The sequence below is a fragment of the Podarcis vaucheri genome (genome assembly GCF_965113315.1).
Source record: "Podarcis vaucheri genome assembly, chromosome: 4".
NCBI classification, from domain to species: Eukaryota; Metazoa; Chordata; class Lepidosauria; order Squamata; family Lacertidae; genus Podarcis; species Podarcis vaucheri.
The window spans coordinates 24,191,635-24,207,229 of record NC_138762.1 but is presented as its reverse complement, the minus strand read 5'-3'; the positions used below and the strand labels follow the sequence as shown (position 1 = coordinate 24,207,229).

General features: G+C 41.8%; 1 protein-coding gene across 1 annotated transcript; it reads right to left on the bottom strand.

Moving 5' to 3' along the window:
* Positions 1 to 1,109: 1,109 nt before the first annotated feature.
* On the bottom strand, positions 1,110 to 14,332 carry ACAT1 (acetyl-CoA acetyltransferase 1). The gene is made up of 12 exons (XM_082221248.1): positions 14,160 to 14,332; positions 11,838 to 11,885; positions 10,235 to 10,352; positions 9,423 to 9,518; positions 8,531 to 8,631; positions 7,329 to 7,472; positions 5,043 to 5,193; positions 4,477 to 4,572; positions 4,113 to 4,226; positions 3,385 to 3,449; positions 2,398 to 2,555; positions 1,110 to 1,462 (listed from the first exon to the last, which is right to left on the bottom strand). Exons 1-12 carry the CDS (start codon positions 14,193 to 14,195, stop codon positions 1,342 to 1,344), a joined length of 1,248 nt encoding a protein of 415 aa, XP_082077374.1. The 5' UTR covers positions 14,196 to 14,332; the 3' UTR covers positions 1,110 to 1,341.
* Between the last annotated feature and the right edge of the window lie 1,263 nt (positions 14,333 to 15,595).

The following is a 15,595-nucleotide window of genomic DNA, read 5'->3' as shown; positions in this document are numbered from 1 at the left end:
ATGACTGCCATGAATTGGGATTTTTAACCCAAGCCGTTGACCATGGAGGATGGGGGAATCTGTTGTCTCCTTTATCTGGTACAGCTCCTAAGGAGGACAGGATTTACCTAAAAGGATACCCTATACAACCAACTGCTCTGTTGTAGTGTGGTGCTAAAGTTCAACCACAGTGTTATCAGTTGTGAGAGAGCAGATTACTCACACTAGTGTAGCTTGGGAATCCCTGCAATGTAGCTTTGTTCAATTTTTATATTTTCAGCTGCTTTTTAATGTGGAAGCAAATGATCACAGTTGCTCAAGGTATGCAGCTCTGGCTATTTTTTAGAGAAACCTTATATCAGTCAAGAAAAGTTTGGGAGGTAGTACCTTGCCGGTATATCACTTTTATACACACACTTTCCTCAGTTTTTATGAGGTTCCTGAGTAATCCTTTGTAAAGGTGTAATAGCAAATGTTAGGTGCAACATCCAGTTGTGTCCACTTGCTTGTGCAACAGGATTTACAGTTTATCTTGTCCCCCAACTCTTTGCAGATTTGGAAGGATATGCAAACAACTGTTCATGCTATGCTGGATCGCACCCCAGCTTTTGAAAGTTACTTCAAGTATACTTTCTAAATTGTCAATTTAACCCGAGGTACTATTTCTGGGTTAGCAGAGTCTGTAACCTGAAGTGTATGTAACCTGAGGTACCACTGTATCAGCTTTTGAATACAGCAACCCAGTCCTCACATGCCATTAAGAGCCCTCTGTGAATTCATATTAGAGCTATGCTGGGAGAAACCACACCAGAGAGATAGCATACTATAGCAGAGGTAGGTAACTTTCAGCCGATGGGCATAGTTACAGCTGCTAGGCTATATCCACCTGACAATATATATGGTAGGGGGTGGTAGGGGGCAGGTAAAGGAGGGGCTTGGACAAGGGCTGTGCAGGCACTGTCTTATCCAAGCAAAAAGACACAAAAACTTCTTTCATGACTTGGAGGACTGTACGTTCCTTAGGGCATGAGGAAATAGACTGAATGCCAAGGTAAGTTTGAGCAGGGATTTGTGACAGCCATTTTTTTTAAAAAAAACTATAAAACATAATGAAACTTCCACAGTAGCCAGCCACTATACTTAGTCTTTATTGTCTTTGATTGAAGTTAAACCCACATTTTATAGTCCCTATGGTATAAAAAAAACCACTTGCACTGGAGGTATAGTAAAAAAAAAAATTAGTTGTGTTTTTTTTAAAACAATGATAGACTGAGCTTTGGTGGGGGGGGGGTCTGCGCTGCAATTCCATAAATAATTGTAACAGCCATTTGACAGTTGAGCCTTAAGGCTTGACATCAGAGTCTACAGTTTCTGGATTAGTATCGCAGATGCGCCGCCACCTCCATTACAGATTCCAGCAAGGCCATACTCTCCTTGCTTCAATGCATGAGCCATGTGAACAACAATTCTTGCTCCAGACATCCTAAAACAGAAAAAGCACCCTAGTTAAGTTTTGAGTTGTATAGATTGGCAAAAAGGTTAGCGCTTGACCTTATAAATCAGCTTTTTCAGCCTGTGCCTTAGAATCAGCATAGTGCTAAATAATATCTAGCTGAAGCATAAGACAGTAGCACTAGAGGTAAGTCGTTTGTGACAGACCTGTCTCACACATGTGCTAATCTATGACAACCATGCACCACTGAGCATCCTGGAGGGTGAGTTAGGATGGAACTATGCCAAGAGGGAAGGGAGGCAAGAGATGTGGGGAAAAGAGGACGTGGGAATGGAATCAATAGGGAAGAAGTATCCAAAATAAACTTTTCTATGGGTCTGTCTAATGCAGAACTGGCCAGTTTAGCAACAACTAACGCTTCATTGTCTTAGGTCTTTCCCAGCCATCTTGTTCCCAAACTAGATGCACTGATCTGTGGTCCCAAGATTCAAAGACAACTTTTTCAGTTATCATGGTTAAAATTTTCCAAATCTATTGTGTCTACTGCATCAATTGATTAAGACACTACCAAACACAAGAAACGTTAAGGAGAGTGTTGATGGTTTGAAGTTGGATTTTTTACAGGACTAATACTTCCTCTGCACCATTACATAATCTTATTTCCTAGTGGATTATGAAGCAGGGCACTTAGAATATTGCAAACTATTAATAATTTTAGTTTAAATAAGAGTAGGCATTTTTAAAAGTACCAAGAGCAAGCACTTACAGTGCACCATGTCAAATGCTGTTTCAAGGGGCATTTACTTAAGTAAATTTACACATCAGAACTAGGAATGCTTTCTGCCTTCTTACATTTATAGCTTGTTACCAAAGCTATAATAACTAACTATTTGCCTTTGCTGTGGAAGGGAGGGTCAGATACAAATTTCTTCTTGTTGTGCAAACAAATGTATTACTTCACTTACCCAATTGGATGTCCCAAAGAGACAGCTCCTCCATGAATGTTCACCTTTTGTGGATCAACATCTAGCATTTTAATGTTGGCTAGGACAACGACACTGAATGCTTCATTAATTTCCCACATTTTAATATCTTCCTTTTTTAGACCTGTCTGATTAAGTATCTGGAAAAAGGCAGAAACACATAGGTAAAAGGTAATATTTATCACCAACAGGGTCTGGAGGGTTCTTGCCCTTCTGTTTTAATTGAGATATAAAATGGGTCACTGGCACAATTGGGACTGTAGTTCAAGAGACATCCAACCATAAAGATAAACATTTCAACTGACTTGAAGCCACATGTCAGGTGAAAAAAAAAATTAACAATTATCACTGCCTACAGCAGTCAGGATTCAAGCAAATACTTTCTCTAGAAAAAAATAAACCCAGTCCCTGAATTACGAAATCCATGTGTACCAGTTTCTGATCAAATCTAAGGTGTGAGATACTTGAGAATTCAATATTAACAAACTAATTAGTTCAGTGTTTCACAATGCTAAAATACCAGCATTAACCTAAGAGTGAAATGTAGATTTCAAGCAATAAAGCAACTGGAGTAACACCTATTTAATTGTCTACTTAAATTACTTACAGTGCTGCTGAGAAATGTCATCTAACATTTACGTTTTACTCAAATATATTTTGCTTTTCAGGTCCATTTTAAAAAACCACTTTGTTATCAGTAGGTAGTGAACACCAAAAAGGAAAATAAAAGTACAAAGGCCAACAGAAAAAAACCCTAATGAGAAGATTCAGAGGCAAGTTGCATTATGGTTTTGGCAGAAGCTTTCTAAGAAACCTTCCATGTTTGATTGGCATTAAGTCTTATTATCCAATATTCTGAATACTTCTGAAGTATAAGTATTGCTGTTTGACGTACTGTGATAAATATGAGAGAGCCTGCTTTGAGGAAATTTTTAATTTGAAGGTAGGGGAATGCTATAAAATGATTACCTTAGGAACTGCATGTGCTGGTGCAATTGGAAAGTCAATAGGATCAACAGCAGCATCTGCAAAACCTGCAAAAGAGCAAATGTGAAGCAGAAGGGGGAAATGTAATTATTGGTATACATAGCAGAATTTAGAGTACCTGCAATAGATGCTTACAGCCTCTGGCAAAATTCTGGATATTATTGCTTTTAAAAGATGTAAGCATGGCAATGTTAGAGGAACAGCTGAGACATCCCAAAAGCCCCTGAATTCTCTCAAGTTTGGCAAATTGTCAAGCTATGACTGCACCATTCAGTTAAAAAGTCCTTTCAACCTAACCTGCTGATAAAAGACAAAGTAAAACAAAGTCGGGGATGCGGGTGGCGCTGTGGGTTAAACCACAGAGCCTAGGACTTGCCGATAGGAGGTCGGCAGTTCAAATCCCCGCAATGGGGTGAGCTCCCACTGCTCAGTCCCAGCTCCTGCCCACCTAACAGTTTGGAAGCACATCAAAGTGCAAGTAGATAAATAGGTACCGCTCCAGCAGGAAGGTAAATGGCGCTTCCGTGCGCTGCTCTGCTTTGCCAGCTGCATGCCGGCTCCCTCGGCCAATAAAGCGAGATGAGCGCCGCAACCCCAGAGTCGGTCACGACTGGACCTAATGGTAAGGGGTCCCCTTACCTTACCTAAAACAAAGTCAGTCTAACCCATTATCTGTCAGCATTTCACTAGAAAGTCAAGAAGATTCTTACCTACTATTTTAGCCAATGGTTTAGCATTCAGCCTTTTGGCTGCTTCTGAAGTCATCAGTACTAATGCAGCTGCTCCATCATTCAATGTACTGGCATTGGCAGCAGTTACTGTTCCTGAAAGAGGCAGCAATGTGAATATAGTGCATTCCTCAGTAACATCCTAAATTCGAGCCTATGCCAATCCATATTCAAAACACTGGCCACACAACATACAGCAATTCAAATTCAACAAGGCTGGCATTATATCAAAACACATCCATATAAACCATTTCACTGAAGGAAATGCAGGTATGTTTAAATAAATAATGCAATCTGGCTAGCTTTTACTACATTAAAAACCAGGCATCACTTTTTCCGAGCTTACCGTTTTCTTTCTGAAAAACGGCCTTCAGTTTTGGAACTTTACTGAAATCAACACGCTTGTACTCCTCGTCTTCTTTAATCTCTGTGTCTGGTTTCCCTAAAATAAGACTTTAATTAGTTAAACAATTTCAGACTTCTTTGTGGTTGGACAGCTGGCACTCCCTAATTTCACAAGGAACAGCAGAACATGCAAAGGCTGCAGTTAAGCATGCTTCAAATCATTGTCTCATTGCTCCATCACTGCCCTAAGCCTCCTGTGAAAGGGAGGAAAGGCAGATAGGCTTCCCAGGAGGCCACAAAACCTTTTTTTTTGGGGGGGGGGAGGGGACACAGAAAGAAAACTCAAACCGCAGCTTGGAAGGTCAAAAAACACAAAAAGCTTTTTATGGGAATAGGGGTGTAAACAGAAATGGTCTCTATTTCAGCAAAAAGAAACAAAATATGTTCAGTCTTCATTTCATAGACAAGTTATGTTTGCCAGAATGCGTACAACATTTTATACCATTTCAGTACATAGTTTATCATAAAACAGAAGGTAGGGAGGTATTATATATGAAATTATACTACCTTTCTGAGAAATAGTAACTGGGACAATTTCATTTGCAAAAACTCCCGACTCCCAACCTTCCTTGCTTTTGGTGTAAGATTTTATGGCATAGGCATCTTGATCTTCCCGTGATATAGTAAACTTCTTTGCAGTATTCTCTGCGCAATTACCCTGGGGAGGCAGACAGGAAATCACTGAAAGACATTTTAAAAACTGGACAGGTTTGTGTAGATCAGCTGTGCTATCGCCAAAATCCCCACTTTTGAGTTTAATGGACTCAAATATGGATTAATAAATTTAAATCAACTGAAATGAAACTGCCCATTTCGTTTGTGACTGTTAGACATTGGGAACAAACAAAAAAACCATGCAACTCACAAGCTTCTTGGTTTGTTTGCTGCCTGAAACAAGCTGTGCTAGCTTTTCCAATGAAGCAGCATGAAGCAAGGCCGTTTGCAGTTTCTGAGTGTTAAGCAAAGGTCATGGGATAACTAGGGATGGGGGAGAAATTTGATTCTATTCGCATTTAAAGGTGAACCTACCGTTGCACTAAATGGAACTTACTTCCAAGTAGGGCTGCAGCCTACGTGACATAACTGTTCAGGGCTGCAGCCTTAGGAAACTGATCAAATCATTTTGCATGTACATGTGGGGATTCCTGTATCATCCTGTTTCCCCCGACTTCTCACTCTGAATGCAAATGAAACACCAGAACTGGACCAGCTCATCTCTTAATTTACTAAGACTGCCAGCCTGAAGACACCACAGTGCCAGTCACACTAAATTCAACAGCATTGCTGATATCTTAGGCATAAGATTTTGGTATGTATTCACAATTTCTGAATCCTATTAGATTCAGTAGTGTCATCTCCAGACTATTGGTAGTTTGCAAAAGGGTATTCAACTGCTTACCGGGAAGTTTAGGTTTGCACAACTGAAGTGGATTAAATCTGCTTAAATCTTTTTTTTAAGAAAGAAATAGACCTGAATGAATTTATTATTTCGGTCACAGACTAGTTCCAGTCCACATACAATATCAAGGAAGTCATAAAACAGATAGGGATACATTGGAATTTGCAATTAGGCATAACACCTGCAATTAGACAATACAGTTATAGCAACAGTTAAAATATATATAAATTAAAACTTACGTCACTAAAATATAACCTACAGTTATCATTTAAGGCCTTAATCATTATGATAGGACAGCTTGTTCCCTAGGTTTTATGGCAATCGCACAGAATTTGGCTACCCTTAACGTGAACTCAGGATCCTTGTCCTCTACCAGGGATTTTAGACATTGAAGTTCAGGTTCATTTGGAGATTTTTGCATAGCAGGGGTAATAAATACCGAGCGTATTTCCCCATAGAAATGGCAGCATAACAAGGCATGAGATGGACTCAAGTAAGTTTGAAACAGGAATGAAGTCCCAATTTCCCAAGAGCTAGCTGCTCATGGCTCAGGGTTCCCATACCTTACATTCAGCAACTGAACTGTGTAAGTAGACTTTTATATGTGTGTGATTTATACCACAAACACTCACAGAATGTTCAAAGCTGTTAACACTAGTTATTATCAAATACTAATTTGGGGATGGGGTGGGTGGACTTGGAAAAACCCCTCTAGATTCCTCTCTGGGTCAAAGTTCTCGACCTTTCAGATGACCTTCACAAGATTGTAAACTCTGGCCAGAATCCTATGGTCCGTGTGGACTAGATCAGCTTGTACAGTCAGTGTTTTATCCAGAATCTCCTAGCAACAGCTTCTAGCTGATCAAAAGCAGTTCACCTATTTGAGCTTTTTAAAGTTTTGCCCGAGATGGTTGAGCAAAAATAAATTGGACATTTTGGAGCCAATTCTGATAAAAAAATGGCTTGTTAACACTGTAAGCATGGGCTGCCATACATCTGGATTTTCCAGGACATTTCGCCAGAAAATTATATGAATGAAACCCTAATATTGTGCAATTGCACACACAGTGTTTTCAGTTCCTTTCCTTTCTCAGTTGCAGATATCTTACAGATTAGGTGGAGACTATTATTTTTATTTTTTATTTTGCATATCCATAAATTCAATATCCAGGGACAGATGGTGTTTAAACAAATAAAAGATCTCCTGGATTGGCCATTGCATTGGTGGCGGGGTGGGGTGGGGGTGGAGCTCTTATGTTCAGCTCCTGAACTCAACAAATGTAGGCTTTTGATCAGGAAAGTATCTGAACATCCTATTTCCCAAGAGAACCTTTTAAAAAAACAACAAAAATAGGCTGCCACAAAACTTGCAAGACATTAAAAGCTGTATTTACCATGTGAATTTTGTTGTAAACATCTGTCAAGCCATCTTTGACAATCAAGTCTTCAAGCTTTACTCCTCCATAAGGCGTTGCTCCTCTGACCATTGTGTAGGGTACATTAGACATGCTCTCCATTCCACCAGCTACCATCACATCCTGTTTCAACAAATTATATACAGCTTTTTCCAACTTACAAGGAGGATGAAAACAAAATACTTAAAATTGCAATACTATTGTCCCTGGGAGGGCCTAGGATACAGCAGATTTCCGCCTCTGTCAATAGAATCTCCATTCTCCCAGAACGCCCCCCCCAAAAAAAAAATAAGGAGGAATATGCCAGCCCCTTATTTTCCTGCCCACTATGACCTCTACAAGAAATATAAAAACCCTGAAAAAGGTTCCTTCATCTTTTACTTTCTCTCCCACACCTTTGAATTGCTTGGCTCAGATCTAAATGATGTTCTGAGTCTCCCATTAGGCAAAAAGTTGCAATGCAATTCGTCATACAATCAAAAGGGTACATACACAATTACAAACAGTGGAATGGGAAACCTGTAGCCCTTCAAATATTGTTGGACTACAACTCCCATCATTCCTGACCACTGGCCATGCTGCCTGAGCTAATGGGAATTTTAGTCTGACATAATCTGGAGGGCCATGGAGTCTCCTTTCCTTTGAGGTTTTTTCATATATATACACAAGCAGTGTATAAATTTTATTAAATAAATAAATAAAATAATTTATAAAAATCCTCAGATAGTCACACAGTGTTATTCATCTTCCACCCACTGGTATTGCTAATCTGCATGTTGCATATCCTTTTGATGTCCCCCCCCAAAAAAAAAATTGTGTAGATTTAATATAAAATGTTAATAGTTTGGTTGGCCCCCGCCTGTATTGGGAGAGAATGCAAGAGTGTGCCTTCGGGGGTGAAGTCAAACTGTTGGAAAGTTGCAGGAAATAACATAGACAAGTCAGATACTGAAGCCGTACCAGCACAATCATCAAAGCAGTGTGGTTTGGTACAGTTGGCAAGAAATCTCTCTGATACACTTCCTTTTTAAAGGAAGAAGATCTTGCAAGAACAGAAGCTCTCAAAGACACACAGAAGGACTCCAGCAAATTTGCTCTTATAAACAGTTGCTATTGGTCTTTCTAAGAGATTATGCATTTCCATGTATTTACAAGTCTTCTGAATATACTGACTCTCCTACCTGGCTCCCACATGCCAGACTCTGTGCTGCCAGCATAATAGATTTCATTCCAGAGGCACAAACTTTGTTGACAGTCGTGCAAGGAGTAGAAACTGGTAAACCTGAACCAAATTAAGATAAAAATAAACTTCGAAGAATTGTCAGCCAGCTGCATATATGGAATATATCAAGTTGCTTTAATCAATTAAAAAGGAACTCATGCCAAAGAATCCCACTGACTTTCCCGATACCATGTGTTTTTCAAACCAGTAGTGTCCTCTCATACTAGTCTCAGTTCTATAAAGATGAAAGACCATTCCTGACATCTCCAGTAGTCCCTTCCATTCGTAACATTTTATCTTTGGGATTCAATCCTTTGACTTCACCACATCAGAAAACTAGCAACATGTTATTAGGCAACATATTACCTCCCCACCACCATATATGCTAAGGACATTAGCTGACGTGAAAAGTACAGAAGGAGAAAAAGAGGAAAAGGTAACTAAAAAAATGTTCCAGTTCTGATTATGGCAGTTTGAAGAAAACAGAAGGCCGATTCAGATTAAAATTCAAACTCAGATTAATTTGTTGAGTATTATGTGAATCGTACTCCTCAGTTATTTACCTCTGTTTTATAATTTAGCAATGAATCTTACTCATTGAGGGTTGTATCCAATGTCATCTCAGTGCTAGTGAAAAAGGCTTCACCTTCTCCCCCACCGTAGCTCCCTACACACTCTCAGAATCTACTCTAGAGGTTTGGGAGACCTACTGAAGCTGATTCAGGGAGCTCTGAAGGAGATGCTGGTGTGGGGAGAAGAAGTCCCACTACATGAAAGGAAATCTACTCATGCATTGTTGGATTTATGACTTGTGCCCTAAGAAGTCATGAGCCATAAAACAGTTTTGGTACCTGCACCAAGGGTTGCTTGTCTTGCAGGAGCTTGTCCTTGTCCAGCCTGAATAACATTGCCCATGTAGACTTCTTTCACTTCTTGTGCAGGGATACCTAATGGCAAAAATCAGAGAAGGCATTTTCCAAGCATAAAGTGATAATATGCTCATAGAATGAGAGAGAAAAGAAACACCTGGGTAAGAATGAAATAGATGCTGAAGCTGCCACTTAACTTTTGCTTATGGACAAAACTGAGGAGCGAAGTTAAGTCCTTAAAAAGCTCATCTAGATTGCAGCTCTCGCTGCTTTAGCTCAGAACCTCTACGCAAAACCACTTGTAAAGTGGTGCAGAGCAGGTACTTCTTTGCAAGCTTAGCACAATGTTTGCTGTACAAATTTGGTCATCATTGCTTTAGTCCCTGGGTTATTCACTTGAATGCAAACGGCCAAAACTGAAAGTGGGACAGGTTTGCAATAAATCATCCTTGAACCATGTCAGAACTGAGAATAAACCAGGGGAGAGGGTACCAGAGTGATGACAATGGAGGACTAAGAATTGCTCAAAAGCAGACCGAGTGTGACATGGTTTAAAAAGGATGACATACTTTACAAATACACCTTGGGCACATGCATAATTGATTTCTTTAAAGAACAGCATGAATACTTAGTGGCTAACTTGTCCCAGCATAATAGCAAAGTGGCAATGGGTGATTACAACAAACACTAGCTGCTATTTAACCTGGATCAGAAGAGATGGTGAATATTTTCCAAACAATCCATCCCCATCCCACCCTGTTCCACAAAGCCTTCTGAACAGAGTCCAGACTTACCTGCTCTTTCAATTGCGCCTTTAATTGCAATGGAACCAAGTTTAGTGGCTGGCTGTGATGAAAGGGATCCTTGGAAAGAGCCAATGGGTGTCCGGACAGCACTTACAATTACTACTTCCTAACAAACAAAACCATTGCAACGATTATGACAGTTACCCACAGAAAGGTATATTCTCAAGTCTTAAGTTCTGTTTTAATTAGGAAGATTAGACTTAGCAGTTATCAAAGTAAGTGTATGCTGCAGAAACATCTGGTTATGCCTGTATGATGGGTTGTGTAGTGGTTAGAGTATCAGACTAGGACCTGGGAGACTAGTCCCCTTAACCATGAAACTTGATGGGTGAACTTGGGCCACAGTCTCTCAGCCTAACCTACTCCACAGGGTAATTGCAAGGATGAAACTGATGGAGAACCACCTTGAAATCATTGGAGGAAAGCTAGGATATAAATGTAAAAATAAATAAATTAATTGGTATGATAATATGTTGTTATATCTTAGCAAGAAGGCTGTACAACTGCTGATAATTAAAGGAAATAAGACATACAGATGGGAAAACTTCCTACTTATTCTTTTTTTGCCAGGGAGTGAGTAGGTGGATCAGACAGCATGATAATATAAATAATATCATCTAGTGGCTGAAAAACATTGAGAGGGGGAAACAACATTGCAAGTTTTGTAACAACCCACGTAGGCCAAATTATAGGCAGTCTACTTAGACAATTTCAAAAGAGAACACAAGTTATTTGCAGCAGTGAGACAACAAAATTCTATGGCATCCTAGAATCTATTTATTATGGCACACACTTTGACAACAACAACTTTTTGGATAGGAACCCACTTTATCAGATGAATGCAGCAAGGTAACCTTTTCAAGTATGCACATAGATAGACATGTATCATTCTTAGGGCCAGACTAGATAGGATGCTGAATGCACTGCTTTTTAATTCCTAATTGAAGTGAGGAATGGTAGAGTGTTTTGTCAGGCTGTGGTGTGCAGCAAATCCGATTTAACCCTTAGCCTCTAGGCCAGAGCTTTCCAAACTATATGTGGAGACACGTTAGTGGGCTGCAGTGTGTAGGTGTGTCACGCGAATGCTGGGAAGGGGTTGATTTAACCTCTGGATTGCTAGTAAAACTGAATTACTGTGTTGTGAAATGATGCATGTCTAAAAAGTGTGTCACCAACATGAAGTTCGGAAAACTCTGCCCTAGGCTGTGGTCCCAGTGAAAATTCTCCTCCCTTGGCCACTATCAGCCCCATCAGGAGAGCTTATATTGGTACCAATAGTTCCTCCTAAAACGAAAATGCATCTATGTGGGCAAGGCATATTTTGTCAGGACCACTGCAGATGAGGAACGAGTTAGAAAACCCTGCACACCATAGTCCTGGCAAAAATCCCCCCTCCCCTAATATGTTTCATTTGCAATTTAAAACCAAAGGCACATCAGGAAGTGATATGGTTGGCCTCACACCTACTCTGGCCCTTAATCCACTTAATATATCTCAACTCGCTGTTTGAAAGAACATGGTCTTGTAGAGCTGGGCAAAGTATGGTATTGCCATCGCAAGTACCTGAAGTCCTGTTACAATTGATACTTACATTTAAGCTACGTTGTGATGAGTAGCCTCTGCTTGCATAAGTTAACATCTGAAAAAAAGAGTTTATTTTTCAGTAAGTGCAAAAACATCTGGTTTAGTGATTCAAAAATATTGTGTTTTTCCATTTAACATATTTTAAACAAGCTACTTAATTACACTTGTTTGTTTTTCTTAATACTTTGAAGCTTTAGAATTATTCTTATCATCATCAGCAGCAGCATTTGCCACTCTTTGAAATACTTCCAGAAGTGAATAGGCAGAAAAGAGCAACAACAACTGTCATAACTTTGCAAAGAATTTTCAAGCAATATACGTTTACAAAAATCCTAATGCTTAAATTACTGTCAGTTAAACAATATTGGAATATTGTACAATCCTATTGCAAAACAAGTCAGTGATGCTGAGCTATGTTATTTGGTAATTTACCCTTTTGATCCTATAACCTTTAGCCCACTAAGGTTAACAAACTCTGACGGACACACTGAGCAGTTTTTAATCTCTGTTTTAGCCTCTCTATTTAGATAACTTTTGCCACAGTAAGCAGTTGCACATAAAGATGAGGATCCAGGTTTATTGTTTTTAGCAGTTTCCATGTGCACTCCAGAGGAGTGCTGTTTTAAAAGAGGCCATTGCTCCTTGATACAAACATAACTTATGAGTGATATTAGATGCATAAACACCATGAGACAACCACCACAGTAGCAGATTTTGAGCATCATTGAGGACAGCAGAATGGAGGGGAGATTTTATCCAAAAAAGGCAAACTCCACCAGGAGGTTCTCCTGTAGATGACCCCTTACACAGGAGATCTTCTGATGGACCATACCTCCTCATGTTCATTTGCAGAAAGAGGAAAGCAGATCTGCTGATTGGCATTTCTGTCTCAAGCAGCAAAGTATATTGGGCTGTCTCTGCTCCAGAGAGCTCCTTTACCTTTAAGAGGGGAACCACAGAGCAAGAATTAGGCCCTGCCTACAGATACGGTAGCATGTAAGTTGCAGGTCTAGCTTCATATTATTGGGGGTGCTGGGCAGGCTGTCTTCCGTGGGCCTCCCATCTCCAGCACCTGTGGCCACTTGAGTCCCCAGACATTAGCTTCTGCCTTCCACAAGGGAGCTTGCAGAGTCTGCTTTTGCAAGGACTGGAGTTGTTGTTGTTGTTTATAGTCGTGTCCGATTCTTCATGACCCCATGGACCAGAGCATGCCAGGCATTCCTGTCTTTCACTGCCTCCCGCAGTTTGGTCAAACTCGTGCTGGTAGCTTCGAGAACACTATCCAACCATCTCGTCCTCTGTCGTCCCCTTCTCCTTGTGCCCTCCATCTTTCCCAGCATCAGGGTCTTTTCCAGGGAGTCTTCTCTTCTCATGATGTGGCCAAAGTATTGTAGCCTCAGCTTCAGGACTGGAAGTGGGCCCTGGCAAATGTCCATGACCCTAGGTGCCAATGCCACCACAGAATAAAACCCTATTTTTTATTTTTTTATTTAAAATGCAACAGTTAGCAACATTAAAGATTTAAAGCAGGCAGTCACAGGGGAAGTGGACGGGAAGTGATGTGACCTTGCAGCAACTTGATCCACACTACACTCTGTGTTTGTGTGTGTGTTAGAATTCAAAGGTAGCAAGAGTTTGGGAGTACAGTAGTACCTTGGGTTAAGTACTTAATTCGTTCCGGAGGTCCGTACTTAACCTCAAACTGTTCTTAACCTGAAGCACCACTTTAGCTAATGGGGCCTCCTGCTGCTGCCGCGCCACCAGAGCACAATTTCTGTTCTCATCCTGAAGCAAAGTTCTTAACCCGAGGTACTATTTCTGGGTTAGCGGAGTCTGTAACCTGAAGCGTATGTAACTTGAAGCGTATGTAACCCGAGGTACCACTGTATACCACTTAAGTATAGGAGAACACAATCACCTTTGGAACATTATGCACAGAGAGACATCCTTAAAAAAAATTTTTTTGAAAAAAGGGCAGCAAAACTCGGGGGAGGCCATAAGATCAACGTTTCTCAGGAAGGATTTATTACGAGAGAAAAAATACAGGAGAGCGCTCGAACACGGGGTTCCTCGGCTCGTCCAGACAAGCAAGACTCTGCCTCCTCAGGTGGGCTCGTCTTGGCGCATGCGCGCAGGCCCGGCCTAAGAGGCACGCGGCGCTGACGCAGGGAAGGGCGAAAGGAGGCGGGGCTGGCCGCTTAGCCCGCTGCGCCTCAGGAGGGCTCAGCCGTCCCTGAGGGGAAGCGCGGAGGACGAAGGAAGGCCGGGGAAAGCGGGACCTCCATAACCAAACCCGCCCCCGGCCTGGCCTAGTTTCCCCCCTCCTCACCCGAAGCGTCTTCGGCACCTGCCGCCCGCCCAACATCTTCGCGCTCACGCCGGCCTCCGCAGCACCAGCAGCCGCCGCCCTCAGAACCCCTTCAGCAGCCTCAGCAACGGACCTCCGAGGCAGCGCAAGAGCCGCCGCCGCCGTCACCTTCAGAAGGGCACGCCCACCCCTTGACCTAGCCAATAGGAACCCAAGGGCGGACCCGCCGTTTAATCCCCTGCCCTCGATTCTGTGCCTCCGGTCTGAGGAGGGGAGGGCGCGTCAAAATTGGGAGAAATCCTATTGGAGCCTGAAGAGGAGTGGGCGGAGCTATTAGAGAGCAGTTCTATTGGCGAGGGAGGGGGCGTGGGAATTAATAAGCGGCGCTCATTGGACAAGGGGTAGAGGTTGGGGAAAGGGCAAGGAAGAGACACACTATCCTTGGTTGAGAGGGAGGGGCTTGGCAGTTCCCAGCATCGAAGTGAACCGCTTGAAGGACATTCCTTCCCTCAGAGAATTCTGGGCATTGTAGTTTGTTAAGGGCGCTGGGCATTGTAGGTCTGGGAAGAGTAAACTGCAATGCCCAGAATTCTTTGAGGGAAGGAATGTGCTTCGAATGTGCTTTGAACACAGTAGGCAGGAATGTAAACAGTTTAGGTTAGGATGGAACCGTAGAATTGGAAGGGACCACAAGGGTCATCTAGTCCAACCCCTTGCAACACAGGAATCTTTTGGCCAACGTGGGACTCAAACTCACAACCCTGAAATTAGGAGTCTCGTGCTTCACCGACTGAGCTACCTTGTTTGAAGAGGAAGCATTCACTATTGCTCCCCACTGCCACAAATGTGCAATGGCAAAGCAAGTTCTCAGTTCTCAGCACAACATGCACCAAACACACACACACACAAGAGGCACCAAATGAAAAAAACAATTTACACAAAAGTGCAGAAACCAAACATGAACTGGCAATAAAGTTGCTTTGCTTACCACTCTCTCCCCCAACTAGTCTGGTGAAGAGTTCTGGGGAACATATGCAAGCTTGCACACTATTTTGTGACCTTTCTTTGGCCTAAGAAAGGTATTACTCTAATCTGGATTTTTACAATGTGACAGTAAACTGACTTTCAGCCTTATCAGTATACAAGCATACTCTGATGCCACGTGGAGTTTTAGGCATACTTATTTGGGACTTTGTTGTTGTTGTTGTCGTTTAGTCGTTTAGTTGTGTCCGACTCTTCGTGACCCCATGGACCAGAGCACGCCAGGCACTTCTGTCCTCCACTGCCTCCCGCAGTTTGATCAAACTCATGCTAGTGGCTTCAAGAACACCATCCAACCATCTCATTCTCTGTCGTCCCCTTCTCCTTGTGCCCTCCATCTTTCCCAACATCAGGGTCTTTTCCAGGGAGTCCTCTCTTCTCATGAGGTGGCCAAAGTATTGGAGCCTCAGCTTCAC